Source organism: Mya arenaria, chromosome 11, assembly GCF_026914265.1.
Source record: "Mya arenaria isolate MELC-2E11 chromosome 11, ASM2691426v1".
NCBI classification, from domain to species: Eukaryota; Metazoa; Mollusca; class Bivalvia; order Myida; family Myidae; genus Mya; species Mya arenaria.
In genome coordinates this window covers 64,030,309-64,049,621 of record NC_069132.1, presented here as the reverse complement: position 1 = coordinate 64,049,621, position 19,313 = coordinate 64,030,309, and the positions used below count along the sequence as shown (strand labels likewise).

At 35.6% G+C, this 19,313-nt stretch overlaps 1 protein-coding gene across 1 annotated transcript in view; it reads right to left on the bottom strand.

Moving 5' to 3' along the window:
* Positions 1-17,912, bottom strand: part of LOC128207126 (interferon-induced very large GTPase 1-like) — a 28,469-nt gene extending 10,557 nt beyond the window's left edge. Inside the window, exons 1-3 of the mRNA XM_052909893.1 lie at positions 17,816-17,912; positions 15,438-15,663; positions 11,853-12,140 (exon numbers count right to left, since the gene is read on the bottom strand). Of these exons, the coding sequence (XP_052765853.1) occupies positions 11,853-12,140; positions 15,438-15,630 (481 nt within the window). The 5' untranslated portion in view covers positions 15,631-15,663; positions 17,816-17,912. The remainder of the gene's footprint in view (positions 1-11,852; positions 12,141-15,437; positions 15,664-17,815) is intronic.
* Positions 17,913-19,313: the final 1,401 nt, after the last annotated feature.

Sequence of the window (19,313 nt, the reverse complement as noted above, 5' to 3'; positions counted from 1 at the left end):
AACAACAGCGTGCCAAAGGCTGGGACACAATTCCGATGACGCCATTTCGGAAATGGCTATGTTCACATATAATTTGGCGCCCTTTTTGAAAAAATACAATTAAATGGTTTTTTATCCCTTTCAGGAATATACTAAAAAGAATGTTTGTTTGTATAAGCGTACGATCGCAAACTATTTCAACTTGTGAACACCAAAAGTATATTGTTCCCTCATAGCTACCCAACTCGTGAAATAAAGCTTTTGGTGCTCACTCGGTGAAAAATATTGCGATCTTGCACAGAAACAAACAATTATCCTCTGTATAGTTTTCTAAAGGTAATAACCAAAACAAATAAAACAAGGCAGTCCAAAGGACGGCTATATCCCCCGCCGTTGTTTTTAGTATATTTTGTTTTTCTCGCAACCTGACTGGTACATCGAATCTGACCAAAATTGTACACAACCACTGGTCAAGAGTGGAAACAGGAAATACAAGTTGTTTGATCGGTAACCTAAATATTCTTGGATATTTGAACATATTATAAAAGGACATTTGTTAAAGTTTTACATATTGTGTGTAGTGTAGTAAGATCACTGTCAAGGTTATTTTGGCTAAAATAGGAAGGAAAATGAGTCCTTGATTTATAACATCGATGAAATAGCAAGCCTTAAGTATTTTCGATAAAGTGATACATATATCTTGTGGTGACGTCATAACATTGTTTTACTGCTTTTGAAGAGAAAACACATATTATAAATATATTATCACATTTGTGTCCATTGTTTTTTTAAATATTAAGCTTGTTGCACATACTAATAATGCTTGGTAGAGTGCAGTAAGTATCAATCTGTGCAACTTGTTTAACACTTTCATTTAACATTTATATCTTATCCTCTATTTAGCATTGTCATAATATGGACCCAAAACTTAATGATGGATTACTGGCACAAATTGCAATTGGTTCGAGTTCTTGGATCAATTCAGTTATTGTTGCTAAAAGTACATGAAATGTATAAGGTCAATAAATCCAGTAAGAATTGACATGCCTACACTGCTAAATGCAAAAAGCCTGGACACAAGCATGTGTACTGTGACCTTTAAATGTCACATTTCTCAATAAGGACAACATTTTAACCAAGTAATATGGTAATCCATCAATGCATAAGTAAGTTATACCGCGGACACAAGCATGTGTACTCTGACCTTTAAATGTCTCGTGTGACCTTGACCTTTGAGGTATGGACCCGGGTGAAGGTCACTGCACATCATCTCAATAATGACAACATTTGTACCCAGAAATATGGTAATCCATCAATGCATAAGTAAGTTATTGCGTGGACATGAGCATGTGTACTCTGACCTTTAAATGTCTCGTGTGACCTTGACCTTTGAGGTATGGACCCGGGTCAAGGTCACTGCACATAGTCTGAATGAGGACAACATTTGTAGCAAGTATTATGGTAATCCATCCATGCATAAGTAAGTTATAGCGCGGACATGAGCATGTGTACTCTGACCTTAAAATGTCTCGTGTGACTTTGACCTTTGAGGTATGGACCCGGGTCAAGGTCACTGCACATCGTCTCAATGAGGTGAACATTTGTACCAAGTAATATCTTAATCCATCCATGCATAAGTAAGTTATAACCCGGACACGAAATGTTACAGCCAGACGGACGGACAGTCCCCTCCCCACTTCGTGGCGGGGGATTAATAAACAACTACTTGTATGAGTATACATGGAGAGAAAAAAGAACGCCTCTTAATCATAACATTACGATGCGAAAGCAGTTTGCGTTCATGTGTCCCTAGGTATGAACAACTCGGTCAAAATGTGTGATACTAATTTAAATCAAAGGGATATAAATCTGAGAGTGATATGTCTGGAAAACGTTTTCCTCTTGTGTATTAGCTTCACGTGAGTTTCGCTGAATTGAAGTTAATGTTTGTTGGAAATAGCCCGTGCAATTAAAAAAAATTGGGTCAACAGGACAAGCGATCAAAATAAACAAAAGGACGAAGCGGCGACTATATGATACCCCAAATATTTTTCGGAAAGCAAACAATGGTGCAGATTTGTCCACCAGATATGCTATTGTGGGTAATTGTTTAAAACAAATTTTGCTCTTGACATAATGATATTCCGTTACATCTTATCAAGGCAATTAAGATAAATGCCTGAGTTCCATTCAAACTTAGAAGCCAGGGACGCTCATCCAGGTTGAACCCTTTTTCTTCTTTATAAATCCGATATCTTGAAATGAGAGGATTTTCGGAACTACTCGGGCGGTATGTTATCGAATTCCAAGCAGACACCATTTTTAATGCGGACCGGGTTAATCTTCCGAGAGCATTCAGCAATTGTCTAATATAAAAACGTTTGCTATTAGTTACTTTGAATTGTATTCCTTTCTTCTGCAGATAGAGTTGGGATTCCTTATCATAAAATAACTTGGGTATTACCTTTTATTATTTTTTTATGATCGGTTTCATTTTTAAGATTCCTCAAGGTAATGCATACTTGAATAAGATTTACCTTTTACGTGTCTACTTTATTCTGGATCGTTGGGATAAGTGTGCGGTTGTGCACATAAACTAGTCCAAACCCCCAGTACATTTACATTTGAATGACCGTTCAAAGACGATACCCAACAGTCCTTAATATACACCCCTCAGTTTTATACATTTAAAAACCGTTAATCCGAATTTCAATTTTAAGAGAATGTGAGCACAACTGTAGTATAAAAAATCTGTTTCAATTCAGATCAGATTAGCCTTAACAAAGAAAGTATAACAAAATATTTACAAATGTACATATTTAATCCACGTAGCCGTAACAACACTATACGGAAATAAGAATCATTAGAATGTTCATAAGATTATGATTTACATACGCAGGGCTGGATATTTTTTTTAACTTACAAATACATAACAATACAGAGGAAAATGACTCAGCCGACCAAGAAGTATGAACGCCAATATACTTTTGCAAAATCTGAGGTATATATTAATGGATAATGATAGGACATATGTTTCTTACATCTTACATACAATGGTACTGGGTATAGTTCATACATTTAGCTAATTTAGCTAACAGTACAGGCAGAAGGGAGAAAATCTCACTGAATTAATTATGTATTGTATATTTGAATTCCCGCATTGTTTATATAATTATTATGCAAAATCGCTCCAATGAGAACAAAACCAGAACTTAACCTGTCATATCCGTGTTTTATACGTGTGTTTTACTGTAATATATATATATATATATATATATGCAAAATATTACATACTCTTACATGAACTTATTTTGTAAGTCAAATACAATTCCAGGTATGCTTCACAAACTGATTTTCATAGAAATCTGGTACTTTTGAGAATGATGTTCAACTCCACATGGACTATTAGTTGAATTTTGTGGTTTATTTTAAAAGTCTTGAGCTGAAGCTTAAGCCTAAAAACAAATGAAATTTGAATTTAACGGATTAACGATATTTCAGATTGACAATTATTAGAAAAATTGTAAGAAAATTACAGTGTTGACGAATAATTTGTGACTTAAAATTTTTAGTCGTGACGATTGCAATGTCGGTTACACATTACCAAAATGTTAATTAATGTTTAATGTTATTATACTTTTGAATAAAAACAAAGATGCATATAAAACAAAATGACAACACATGAATGTATTAGTAACACAGCACAGCTGATATAAACATGTTTAAATATATGTAGCATTGAAAATGAACTAAGTTAAGGTATATTCCATATGTTGTGTGTTGTTTGTGGAGTTTTGAGTTGTTGTTCCATGTTGTTGGTTTGTGTTGTTCTGTTGTTCTGTGTTTTTGACTTTGGCCCTGTGCCATTTAACGGGTTTAAGCTTTGGACTACTGGACTACTTGTTTCTGTACTTTTTCATATAATTATGGAACGGTACCTTTTTTACAAAATTGCCAAAGGCGCCATTTGTTAACCGGCCTTGATATAATTTAAATGTAAATTTCCCGGTACAATCTAGCACATGGTACGATAACGTTTAAATTATTCAAAATGTCCAATACCTGGTTAAAATCAATACATACACATGTATAACAAACATAAATTGTGAGTGATAAACCTTTAACTACTTACTAAATAATGCATTTATGGAAAATATTAATTACCGATAACAAGATTGTAGCCGTGTATTTAATAGCTTAAGGCGCAAAAATATTAAATGATTGGTGAGTGCTAAAGGATTTACTGCGATCTACTATTGTCTCATAAGGTAGAAATACCGTGTTTTCTGCACCTTTATTTCAAATTAAACTCGGACTGTACATTGTTTTTGGCTTTTATTTATCCTCTTTAGTATATTTAAGCAACTGTATTAATTTTGGTAAATGTTATTTGGGACTGTGACTGCATCTTAAACCATCTTTCTAGCTGTTATCAGCTAGAATGAATAAACCTACGATAATAATAGATAAATATTGATTGCACAACGACTACAAACACGTAAGCTGCTTATCGGTAGTTTGTTACTTCTGCATACCCGTTTATTTATACCGCGTATTTCCATGCTACATCTGACGAACCATCTCGGATTGGCGGTCTTAAGGATTATTAAACACTACTATATAATGACAATTTCTTCTCTGTGTCGGATCCATTCACTCTTTCAAGATCAGATTGATAAAAATCAAAGATAACGAAGTATGATAGGACCTCCCCCCCCACCCCCCTAATAGATCAGTTAACCTTTCCAAGCTTCAGAAAACAGGTCGTCCAAAATGAGTACATTGTTAATTTCGGGATAAAAAAGAGCAAAGTTCCGCACAAATTCCATGAACAAATTTCGCTCTCGGTAACACAGTCCAGTTAATGATTGAATACATCAGCTGCCACTTCTTGTAAAGCGGATTACAATGTTGGAGCTTATAGTGTTATCAGATGATGTAGCAAATTCTAAAGCGGATTACAATGTTGGAGCTTATAGTGTTATCTGATGATGTAGCAAATTCTTGACAAATGTTGTCTTTATCATGAATTCATCAAAGTAAATGGATGCTGAAATGCCATAGTCGTGACTCATAATATCGCTCAGTGGTTGTGATGGTGTTGGCACTCCCAAATACGCCCCGGCACTCAAAAATGCACTCCCTGCCGCGCTACAAGAGCTCCCTGGCGCTTCCATCAATTTCTGTGACGCCTCCATCACCCCTGCAGAGGACGGCGGCGGCGGTGGGTCCCCTGCAATGATGGAAGTGTCGGCGGCGAAGAAGATTAATTAACTTCACTCCCATGCGGATAAGATTTAATAATTCCTTCGTGTATATTTCATCGATGTCTAAGCACCACATAGTTCCTCGAAAAGTCACGACGCCATTCTGGACACGTAGAGTACATGTTGCCATGTCTCCTGCTAGCCCACAAATAAGTCACAGTAAGGTGAAACAGGTATTTTAAAGATATTTTTGCAATGTCTCACTAGACCAGAATACAGAGACATACACCAATCAAAATGGACTACCACAATTGCCCTTGCACTGAACTACCTAGATGGCCAATTAAATTTATCAAAGACCAATCAGAGACTTCTTATTTATAAATATTTAATGCGTTTATATTTTGATCATTTGTCTTTTCAATTCCAGATGTCAAGGAGTAAACATGGCTTACCAGTGCGAGGTGTACGGGCGAGTCTAAAAACTGAGTCAAATGAATACTGATAACCATTGACCTCGCTTGACGTGCCCTGAGTGCAAGAAGACGTTTACACGCAAACACAACCTCACTTGTCATGTGAAAAGAAACAATGATGAAGACACTCAACAAATGATTGGAGTGCTTGAAGGTGTTTTCAAGAGAATATGCCATGAAAGTATACATATGCCATCAATATGGTCGGGCAGATGTTAAAACGATCGTGTGCCGAACAAAGTAGAGGCGCCGCAAAAAGGAGGCTAGCAAAAGAAAATAGTCCATCAGATTTTTACAGAATTGAACGATTTAGTGAGAAGACAATTGATAAATCCAAGACAACTTCACATACTAATTAATGTATATCAACGATATTGAAGCTTCCGGTCTTCCTGATGTATTCAAGGCGTTTCAATTTATGTTTCAGTCATTATGTTACAGACAAAACGACAGAAAGAATAGATCCTGGTGATTTGATAAGGGTATCAATGGACAACCCAGAGTTAGATTTCCCGAATGTTTTACTTTTCATGAGGAGATCAGCATTGACTGAAGATCCACTATTGTTAGAAAAAGAGAGAGTATTACAGTCCTACAAAAAAAATTCTCGATGATACATTTGGCATATAACTTAGTTCATGTATACGCGCCCTTTGGAAGTGCGCACAATGCGTGGATATATCCAAGCTGTTGCTGACCGAAGGCAGTATCATTCAGATCAGATAACTAATAATGACGACCTTTGTTTTGCCCAAGCGCGAGTGATAGCGATACTTTGCATAGAGAAACTTCTGCAATATGACAGCATACAAAGAAACTATGCTATTGACTTACATAGGAAGGCTGGCGTGCCTTTACAAAAATGTGGCATGGAAGAGGTAAAGCAGTTTTTTTACAGTACTGGCTAAGTTTGAGATACATGTGTTATCTAAAGAACGCTTTAACGAGATCATATATGAAGGTCCAGAAGGCATTGTTCCAATCTATTTATACCACCACAATGAACATTTTAACTTTTAAAAAAATGTCAGGGTTTCTAAATCTAAATTATTATTGAATTGATTGCAAGAAGTGGTATGGCACCAGACGTTTGCAATAAGCCGTGTGAATGAGACATGTTTCAAAATACACAACAGAGCCCTGTAGTGCTATACTGCTACTACGAACTTAATGATTTGAGCATTTAAAAGAACAGGTATATAGAGGCTGCATGCTACATGTAACAAATCTATGTGGGAAGGCGACTTAAAAAAATGACATCAACTCAGACAATGCGAACATTCGTAGAATGTCGTTGAATACCGCGTCAGCTTTAGAACCATCAGACGCTTATAACTGTGAAATGAAATACTACGATGTGACCTCGCTATATTTGTATACAAACAAAACAAGGGAGATTCCAATAGGACATTTGGAAATGACCACTTACAATTTCAAAGACATTCGTGAATTTGAGGTTAAGTCAAATGCAAACTTCTTCCTCCACGAGGTCTCTACCAACCGGTCTTGCCTGTCAATTCTAATGCTAATGTTGTTATATCGATCCTTCTCAGGCGAATATAGTCATGACAGTCATCGTGTGAGCACACTGATGACGAATAGACATCCCTGGTAACTTGGGTCACGGACAAAATAAAGTAGGTACCATCGAATGGCTATCGAATACTTCAAATATACAAAGTCTAGCACTTCCAGGAAATATGCAGTACATTATCCAGTGTCAACATTTGGTGGTATATTCACTATGTGATAACATTCCTTAATATTTAACATAAAAAAAGCGGCAGCCAGGCTGGTGTAAATCTAAAGATGACAACGAGTCGTAGGCGTTCATTTAAAAAAATATAAGAAAGAAGGAATTCCTTTGAATTACGAAAAAAATCCAGTTCCGATCACTTACAAGCTGATGCTTAACTTGTTCTGGAGTAAATTCAGGCAAGGTACAAAACTTACTCAATCCACGTATTGACAGACCCATAATAATTTATCGAATTGATGACAGTGACAAGCAGAATGTTAAAAATATTCGGTTTATGAATTACCAATCAGGGCAAACGGACTGGATTTATCACTTTGACTTCATAGAACCTGCTTGTTGAACAAACTTCTGTACAAGTATTGGGCAAACTATATTGTTGGGATATTGCCAATACAAAGACTTACTACCAGGTTAGAGTCAAAAGTTAATGGGATAGTGTTTGACAAACGTCATTGATAACGACTTTGTCACATATCCGTATAGATGGATATTCAGTGTATGGCACATAATCGGTTGTTATTATATATTGTTATTTAGCTCATATGGTAATAATGCATTGAGAAACTAATTACATTTGATAACAAATTATGGATCCCAAGATATTAATTGTACAAACATTTTAGACTTAAACATTATAAACTATTGCAATTATTTGTTATAATTATGATATATATATATATATATATAATTATAATTAATACACAATTGATCTAATTTTGCATGAATCTGTTGCATCTTAACATGTACCTACTTAAATAAAACACTTAATATAGATATAAGATTTGTTAATATTTAACCCTACTTAATACAATGTATTACTATTAGCTTTAAAACACCTTATTAAAAACAAGAAACGCCGCAATGCGACGAAACCAGGTTTTCGATGATTGACAGAAGAACTTCAGCCTGTGTTGTGAGAATTGTAACTAAGTTGATTTGTTGTGTGTATGTATAAGAACATGCCAAATTGGTTAGAGGATATACACAGAAGACAGGAAGCATGCATAAGAGTGAAAATAAATATTAAAGGGAAAGGTTAATCAATTAATAAAGATGATTATGTTACTTTGTCATGGCACATACAGATATTGTTATCATCGGTGATCTTAGTAAATCATCAAACTCTTGTGCTGGAAAATGAAAATGATTTTAAAGGAACTTGTTCACAAATATTTGGATTAAAGATATTCAGTTTCAACCGTTTTTCTATTTTTAGTAACAGTGACCTTGACCCTAGAGACCCAAAATTCAATCCAATGAAAGGTCTCCATAAACTCTTCCTATAAATGTACCAAGCTTGGTCAAGATATGTGAACCCTGACTAAAGTTATTCAGTTTCAACCTTTCTTCTAGTTTTAGTAACAGTGGCCTTGACCTTGACCCTAGAAGCCCTATACGCAATCCCATGAAAGGTCTCCATAAACTCTTCCTATAAACCAAGTTTGGTCAAGATATGTGAACCCTGACTAAAGTTATTCAGTTTCAACCATTCTTCTATTTTTAGTAACAGTGACCTTGACCCTAGGGACCCCAAACGCAATCCCATGCAAGGTATCCATAAACTCTTTCTTTATACCAAGTTGGGTCAAGATATGTCAACTCTAACTAAAGTTATTCAGTTTCAACCATTCTTCTATTTTTAGTAACAGTGACCTTGACCCTAGGGACCCCAAATGCAATCCCATGAAAGGTATCCATAAACTCTTCCTTTATACCAAGTTGGGTCAAGATATGTCAACTCTAACTAAAGTTATTCAGTTTCAACCATTCTTCTATTTTAGTAACAGTGACCTTGACCTTGACTCTAGGAACCCCAACCGCAATCCCATGAAAGGTATCCACAGTTTGGTCAAGATATGTCAACCCTTACTGAACTTATTCAGTTTCATAGGTGAGTTTGACGCCGTCCGTACCAAGCTTGGTCAAGATATATGTGAACCCTGACTAAAGTTATTCAGTTTCAACCATTCTTCTGTTTTTAGTAACAGTGACCTTGACCTTGACTCTAGGGACCCCAAACGCAATTCCCATGAAAGGTATCCATAAACTCTTCTTATATACCAAGTTTGGTCAAGATATGTCAACCCTTACTGAAATTATTCAATTTCATAGGTGAGTTTCACGCCGCCCGCGGCGCCCAAACAACGACGTTCGTCATTCTAATAACCAGGTTTCACTATGTGAAAACCTGGTTAAAACACGTTTAAATATCAGTTGGCTGATGGTTCACTCTCTCATTTCTATGAAAAGACCCGTCAAATTTCGTTATAAGTTATAAATAGGTCTGCGCTGGGATACCTAAATGGTAAGTCGTATTAAGGTTAATGATATATTCAATGGTTACTTGGTTTATTGAATAATGGTTATAAATAATCAGAATTAAACCAAATAATCTTATTTGAAATCATTGGAGTTAACGCACTTCCCGTGTTGGTTTTAAAAATGGCGAAAAAAAATATCGTCCACTAGGAATCTGCTAGCATTACGCAAAAGCGAGTCCGAAAATTCCCTAACTTCCGAAATGTGCAATTTGACTCGATGAGCGTCCTTGACTACTGCCATGTGTTTATTTTTCCCTTGATCCATATGAGTTCGACCCGCACTTTAATAGTACAATTTGACATTGAACAATACATAACAAGACCCCAATGCGGCTTTTTAAAGCCAGATTTTTCTTTGATGATGCAATTTTGCAAACCTAGGATTTGAGCTAGTGACCTAGTATTTTTAACCAAAAAGACCCATATTTATACTTATCGGAGATATATCATTCATACAAATAACCTGATAAACAGAAACAATTCCATTTGTGTGAGGAAAAATGTTCCAATAAGATCTGTCCCAGAGACCTAGTTTTTGACCCTAGATGACACACTTTATCATCTAAGATTTCATTTTTTTATGACATCGGGAAAATAATTCCTAAAATTTGACCTAGTTTTTTATCTGAGGTGACCCATATTCACCAATGTTTAAGTCAACATGTAGACAAATATTCTGACCAAGTTTCATAAAGATTTGACAAAAATTAATGAATTTTTTATGACCGTGGAATTCTTTCTCCTAAGAATTGACCTTGTGACCTAGATTTTGACCGAGGATGACCCATGTTAAAGAACTGTTAAAGAACTCAAGATATTATGCAGACAAATATTCTGACCAAGTTTCATAAAGATTTGACTAAAATTGTTGAATTTATGACGTGGAAAGATTTTCCTAACATTTGACCTAGTGACTTAGCATTTGACCCGGGATGATCGATATAGAAATAAGCAAGATATTATGCAGAAAAATATTCTGACCAAGTTTCATCAAGATATGAAAAAAAATGTTGAATTTATGATGTGGAAAGATTTTCCTAACATTTGACCTAGTGACTTAGAATTTGACCAGGGATGACCGATATAGAAAATAAGCAAGATATTATGCAGACAAATATTCTGACCAAGTTTCATCAAGATATGAAAAAAATGTTGAATTTATGATGTGGAAATATTTTTCCCAAGATTTGACCTAGTGACCTAGATTTTGACCCGGGTTGACCCATATTAAAAAATATTCAAGATATAATGCAGAATAGCATTCTGATCATGTTTCATCAAGATTTGATAAAAATTGTTGAATTTATTTCCGTGAAATATTTCTTCTAAAGATTTGACCTAGTGACCTAGTTTTTGACCCGAGATGACCCATATTCATATATATAAGATAACATGCGGACAAATAGTCTAACCAAGTTTGATAACCATTGGATCAAGACTCTTGATTTTATTACATAAAATGAAAACTTTAACGCAGAATTGTTAATGCCCGCCCGACCCCCCAACCGCCCGCCCGGTTTACGCCATTCTATAACCCGTAATTTTTCGTTGAAAAATCCGGCTAAAAAGAGAGTGTGGGCATCTAGTCACGAATTACGGAAATAGAATAACAAGGCTGGCGTGATGGCCCTAGATCACCCAAACGGAGCTCAATATATGAAAATAGACTTTGATGTCAAATACTAATCTATAGATTAGACTGACTGGTTTCAGACAGTTAAAAGATGCCATAAAACTATGCATGAAAAACAAGTCCCAACTCTGGCAGCCATGGGTTTTCTTTCAACAAATCGCCAAAGCCAAACAGGTTTGGCAGAGTGACAACTTACATATAAATTTTTCCGTGAGATTGTTTAAAAATCAGTCCACTCAATTCACACAATAACACATTTTGTATAGAGTAACCTTTAAAACGTTCCTGTTCAATTAGTTCAACATCATTCCATCCGTTTCGTTTCGGTTGTCACGGCAACCGAAAACTATAATGCCTTAAGGCTTTTAAAGAGCATCACCCAAGGATCAATCAAGTGCATTTTGTTTAAAACTGTAGACATAATTTAGGAAAAGTATTCGTTTGTAGCAAATGTAGGAGTAATTTCAAATAACTTACCAACTAATGAATAGGTTTCCTCGAGTTTTTCCCAGTTGACAGTTAGCCCCGGAACATCTTGAAGTAGAGTAAACAGCTTTGTGAATGACGCTTTATTTCTCTCTTTCTCAAGCCATTTGTAAAGAAGAGATCCAGCTTGTTCTATAGACCGTCTATTATCCATCTGAATTTGTTCAATTTGTGCTTTAGAAAATCCAAGAACCAGCCCCAGTGTAAGAAGTCCTTCTCCAATACAGGCAGCAATGGCAACAATGTCCCGCTGACTGATAATACTGTCTGGCCACTTTCCTAATGAAATAAAATAAGACATGTATAGAGGATCTGTCATGGAGTCGTCATATAATACACTAATATTTTTAAGTAATCAACATATTTTTTGTCCAGTGAGAAGACACTTTAATACTTCAAATTTGCCAATACATTTATTTCAGTTAATTAGAAGTCAGTCGTTATTGATCTGAATAAGGTAACAAGTAGATATAAATAATGCCTGGCTCACTGAGTGGGTAGTTTACACAATAGTATGTAGACCACTCAAAGGTTAAAGGTTGTTAGCATTTACATACACAAAAGTTGCCAAGTGTATGAGTGTGAGCTAGACCTATCATAGTGCTAATTACTACTTATTTTTAACAAAATGGTTGATCGAGTAATAATATAATTAAATGTTTATGTTTATGTTTAAACTTTTGGCTACTGAGCTTGTTTCTTTAGTCTTTCTGTTTGACTTTACTAGAATAATGGGTGTCAACTGATAATGAATTTCAACCGGAAGTTATTTGAACATCCTTATTTATGTTTTTGTGTGGCCTTGTATGTTATATAAATGCCAATTTCAGAAGCCCTCATAGGACATAAAACTTGTGTTATATTTGAATTTGACATGATAGTATTGTCTTATTGTGTTACCTTCTTTAAATAAAGTATTATTATTGCTTTTAAGCTAAAATGTGTCAATGTTGAAGTGAAACATAATTCCCCCAGACTATACACTCCATGTTCATAATGTAAAAAAATGTGAGAATAATCCAACTTACAATAGTTCGCTTCAATGACTCCCATATAGACAAAACATATACACATTTGTGTAAGGGTCACTTTCTTAGTGCAGGGTCATTCTGTTATACCCGAGTAACGTATTACATGGTACGGTATGGTTCAAATGTCCGTCCGTCCATCTGTTTATTTAGCTTCCGATAAATTCCTCAAACTGATTGACTAGATCCTAAAATTTCACTAGGATTTTGTTCATAATAGTACACAACGCGAATTGATTTCGAGATTAAAGGTCGAAGGTAAATAAATAGGATGCAGTTATCTTAAGATATATAATGGTTTTCCGATAGTTAATAAAGAATGACGAAGTCAAGGGTCTCCAATTATAAGAAGAAGAATGTTCAAGTCAAGTACCTCAACATCTTAATATTTTGTTAAAGGGTAAATGAGCAATGTCACAGTGACCTTCAGAAGTAAAATATGTTTCAATGAAGACCTCAAAAACGATCAAGCACAGGTTTTCAAATTTCAAAAGCTGTGAGTTCATTACATTCAGTTATATAAACATTATCTTAAGAACCTCTTACAGTAAATTGAATCCGGGTTGTTTATGCATGCATGGTCTGTCAGTGTTGTTATGTATATACTGTGTGTGTCTCGTAAAGTATCTGTTGGGTATCAGCACTGTGTTCTGTAAATATTGGCTACAGGGCTTGTCCCTGATGTAAACATTGTATTATTCAAAATGTGGACCAGCCATTATTGTATCTATTTTGACATTGAAATAATATCCACAATTTCGAATGTTATGCTTCCTGCCAAAATAGTCCATGTAAAGGGCCGCAAAAGGGCATCATGTAAACAACAAACAAGAGCTGTCGTATAACAGCGCGCTCAACTAAGCCGCTTGACTTAGAAGTGAATACAATAATGATGTATGTGCCTGTCAAAAGCAATAAAAATCAAATTAAAAAGTAAACAGTGACCATTATTCTCGGGGGCCCAAAATACAATCTCATGACAGGTCTTTATAAACTCTTTATATATACCAAGTTTGCTCGCAATATGTCGACCCTTACATAAGTTATTCAATATCAACCATTTTTCTGTGACTAGAAGCCTTGACCTTGACCTTGATCCTTTGGGCCACACAAAAAAACGCAATCCCATGAAAGCTCTCCATTTTCTCTTCCTATATACAATGTACCAAGTTCAGTCACTAGATGTCAAACCTAGCTAAAAATATTCGATACATATTCATAAGGTAACATTGACGCTCAGCCCTCCCACCAGCCTGCCCAAACAATGACACAAGTCATTCTTAAAACTTGTTTTCCCTTTGTGAAAATCTGGTTAAGAATATAAAAATGTGCTTGTCAAAAGAAATCAAAAGAAAATTAAAAAAAGTCAATCAAGGGCCATAATTGGTATTTAGGGTTTAAATACGCCCTAAAACTGTAACCTAAGTTCCAAAGTCAATAAGGGGCCATAATTTGTATAAAGGATAATATGGAGTTATCTTACCTCATTATGTGATGACCCTGAACAACTGTGTGAAGTATTAAGTCAATTGAATGAAGGGTATTGGACTTATAAGACAAAATCCCAACTTGCCCTAGAAGTTTAACCTAAGTTCCTAAGTCAATCAGGGCCATAACTTGTGTTAAGGATAATAAGGAGTTATGAAACCTCATTGTGTGATGGTCCTGAATCACTCTGTGAAGTATAAAGTAAATTGAATGAAGGTTATAGAAGTTATTAATAAATATCCCAACCTGCCCTAAAACTTATATTTAGTCAAATAAGAAAACAACATCTGATCAACTGCATTTGCTCGAAGACTACAACAGTGAAGAGGCAGGGAAATACTCGACTGAGAAGAGAAAGTACTTGTTTGACAAACGTACCGCTCTATTATCATCCATACAACAAGGAGGACCCAGAAGGGAAGTAAAACAGAACAACCCGGACGGCCTGGTGAGACGGATCAAACGTAGGGCAGAAAACGAGTATGAGAGGATTTAAAGTGCGCCCAAAATAAGCGTTATTAGGCGTTGTTATTAAACAGTGGACACTTGGGTGTAGAATGTAGTGATTACCATCGAAATGTTAATATTATAGTATAGTTTTGCTAAACCTATGTTTTGTAAACAATAAATATAAATTCAGTTTGTTATCATATGTGTTTATAAAATAAAGATAAAGGACTCTTGCGAGCGTTCTTACCTATGGGGTGTATATATGTGTTTATTAGGTATTATTGTCTTATTAAATCTATTCAATTAATAATACAAGTGAAGTGTGGCTTTTAAATTAAAATACAACAACTTTTCAAAAACGTTACAACTAAAATATCCTTTCAGATGCATTACATACTGAGTGACCCACGCATATGAGACTTTAATAAATAAAATAAATGTGTTTTGGGAGCAAACTAAACTGTGTAAAACTTGCTCCCCCACTCTTTTGGAGGCTGCTTAGTAACAGCTTCATGATTATTATATTTTGCGTTTTTTATGCAACATAATGCTGTTTTATTTAGAAAGTTATTCGTTTACAAATAATGATAAAACGATAGGAAACCGTTACCTGTCAGAGGCCCTGGGTTTATTTCTATTCCTGCCATGAAAAGAAGCAGTCCTATGAACGATAATGAGCCCGTCATCAGTGACATCAGGAAAATGTCACCCAGAACACTGCTTCCTTTGACAGTAGCATTATGTATTCCAGCAGAATTGAAGGAGCCAATCCTCCCACGGTATGTTTGAAGGTCTACACCCATTCTTCTAACCGTTGTAGACCAGTACTTTATTTCCTTTAAAACAGATTCAGTTTGATTAAAAGCACGAGTGGGAAACAGTGGCTCCAGCTCTTTTAGGAGCTGTATATAAAAAGGAGCCAATGACACTTCTGAGCTAGAGCAAAAGAACTGACATCATCATAAAACATAAGTTTGACTCCTTATTTTATCTAATATCACAATTATGAGGGCTTTTTTGAGAAATCGGGGAATGCAGTGCCATATAAATATGTTTAATCTTCACACATATCGGTTATTTGGTAAACATTTTGTTTATGGGGTTATTAAACCGATTCTCCCATCAAACACATGCATGTTTACAAACGAAAGTAGAACATTTTCACCAATTTACAGCTGACTTTCACTCAAGAAGCTTACATTTAAGATAAAACCAGTATTATCGAATGCTTTTATTTTGTCGGGAATAAAAATGACCGCCTGTTTACCAGACTAAGCATGTTTATACTCTTTTTCTGGGTTGATCTGGAGCCAGAACAGAGTTGTTATCTAGAATAAAATCACAAATTAGAAAAAATAATTTTCAACTTTTTTGTATGTTTTAGTTTTTAAAGCTAACAGTTATTCATTTATAAGGCAATTGAGTATAGATGGTGGACAGAAGCATCAAGACTTCTGTTCAATGTTGAGAGGATTTGTGATTTTGAAATCACACGCATTGTTTTGAAAAGAAAGTGCAAATGTACAAATAACAGGCACAGACTGTCATACCCCACACCGAAATAAGTATAGAAGCATTTTAAGTGTTAGCTATTAAAGCTGAAAAATTCCTAAGTACCTGTATATGATTCGGAAAAAGTATAGCATTTAACAAAGGGCAATCAATTAATGTAACCAAAATACCGAGTTAGTATTCCTGTGCACTGCACTGTTCCTCAATAAGATCAACATGTGTTTGAAGTCTGAAGTCAATACCTTAAAGCCTTTTTGAGTTATGCCCATATTAATTACAAACATATATATACAACATGCAATAAAATACCAAAGACAAAGCTATGGTTTGATTATACTACACTTCTCCTCACAAAGATATATTGAAATATGAAGTTTGAGGTAAAATCCTCAAAGACTCTTATTGGTATGCTTCAGACAAAAACAATAAGTATAACAAATTCAAGGGGTCATAGCTCTGTGAAATATAATTTAACTGAAAAGGGCTGATAATACGCCCAAGTGCAAAACTTCGGTATATTGTAAGTAAACCTTCCCATAAAGTTTAATTGAAATAAAGGCAGTATGGTTGCAGAGGAATACCCCTGTCTCAATTCGCTGAATCGCACTAGGCCGGTAACTGACTATAATACAAAGTTATATATAATTTATGTTAACAATAACAATAAAAATGCTAGCTCGTCTTTATATATATGTTTAAGCTAATTGTCATGTTCAAAATATTACAAATTGTTAAACATATGCCATTCATTCACGAAATTAAAATTAAAACAAGTTTAGAGACAGTGAGCACAATGCCTTCATAAGCCAGATTTTTTTAAAAAAAATCCTGGTTATAAGGTGGTTTCCACTCAATAACTTAAGTTAGCATTGAATAACTTGATGTATTTGTATGATGTGAAGACCAATTGGAACACCTCGTTACTTAGGGGCAAAACTTTAGACATGCGTTCCTTTTAGAACCGAAGTTCAAATAGTTGAAATTGTTGCCGGGGGGGGGGGGGATCATTTAAAAAAAAGAAGCCTGGACGGCATTTTAGAATGACTGGGGGGGGGGGTAGTCATTCTTAAATGCTGTCCAGGCCTTTTTTTAAGATGGTTAGTCCAGGATAACCATCATTAAAAAAAAGCCTGGACGGCATTTTAGAATGAATGGGGGGGGGGGGGGGGGGGGATTCTAACAATTCTTGTCCGAAATGGTGCTTTTGATATTCTATTAGTTTTTTCTGATATATGACATATTAAGTGAACTTGGACAATTTTACTGTGGACGGGCCGGATGACCCCTGTACTGTAGCATGCAATGATTTTAATATTTCGAAGTACGACTTGAAAAATGAAATCGAAAGTTCAAGTTCAGTATCAGTATGCGACATCGATAAATATCTTTAACAGATTATTATTTTATCAATCAATCAAAATATCAAACAAACAATTAATCCCATTAAATATATTAATATAAAAATATAACTCTTACTGCTTTAAGAACTGATGAACGGAGTCCCGGTCTCTCTCCACAAGGCTAGGTCCGAATAACAAAAAACATGTCGTCGACCGCTTTAAGAAAGCATAAGGTTCCAAAGGGTTTAAAAGCTGTCTGACTCCGGGCCAATACATCAATACATTTGAAATAAAAAAAATATATAAGGATATGTTGCATTCTGTACATAATAAACATACAGTACATTATATACAATACTCTGCGAATACTTGAGGTAAAAGGATGTATAAGGTTGATTTGTGTCGATAAGTTTCCCCCAGGCGTACCCCCACGATAACTACATACTGTACAGTATGCATTATCAAGTTTCATAATTGCTGACGTAATCATGGAAAAACCCACCTGCGTTTAGCTCACCTACATTTGATCATATTCAAGATAACCAAGGTCCCATATCCAACCATATGAGTAGCATAGCTTTGTAACAAGGGATGGGTAATTCTATAAAATTTGCCAATCTACATGTACAGGCTAGCTTAACACAGTTCATCTTGCGTTTAGGCCAGCTTCTTTTAACTTCTATGTGCACTCTACGGACATTCTACTGTCAGATTATTAACATGTCCGCGCATAAATCTGCCATATTTACATCACAGTGTGTTTGAAACAATATGACCCAAAGATTGAAGTCATTACCGCAACGCCAATATAATCAAAGATAATATCTTTAAAATGTACACTAATACAAATCAGGCTTTACAAATGGTCTTTATGCCTATGTACGGAATTCCGTTAGGGCCATCGTGGTTTCGCGCTGTCGCCGTGAGGGCGAAATCGCGAAAACACGATGCATTGACGCGAAAACACGATACAAGATCGCGAAAACACGATGCGAAAATTATCGCGTTTTCGCGCTATTAATATCGTGGTTTCGCGTATTCGCCCTCGATCTCCCATCGTGTTTTCGTGTTTTCGCCTTCGCGGTCAATAGGGCGAAAACGCGAAAACACGAAATTAATAGCGCGAAAACGCGATATTTTTTGCATCGTGTTTTCGCGATCATGTATCGTGTTTTCGCGTTTTCGCCCTACTGACCGCGAAGGCGAAAACACGATATTTTAATATCGCACTTTCGCCTTCCGTTTGGACATGCGTAAACATGGAAGACGAATTAGACTCGCGTATCAGGGAGTACTTTTCAGCCGGTTTTTCATTAACTGAAACGCTGACCTTCCTAGAAGTTAAACAAAATATTATTTTAAGGTAAGTTATACATCTATACATCTAATGATCAAGGCGTAGTTGAACTGCACGCATATATCACGTACTTTCTAAGCCGTTTACATGTTGTATACATGTCTGCATAATGTAAACATAAGGATAAAGTCAATGACGTTACGATTGTAGCAACCCTAAAGGTAACATCTGCACTAAAGGTAACATCCTGCACAAAAAGTAACACTTTTGCGACACCAAAGGTTACAACCTGCACTAAAGGTAACAACCCTGCTCCAAGGCGGAGACCCCAAGTGCA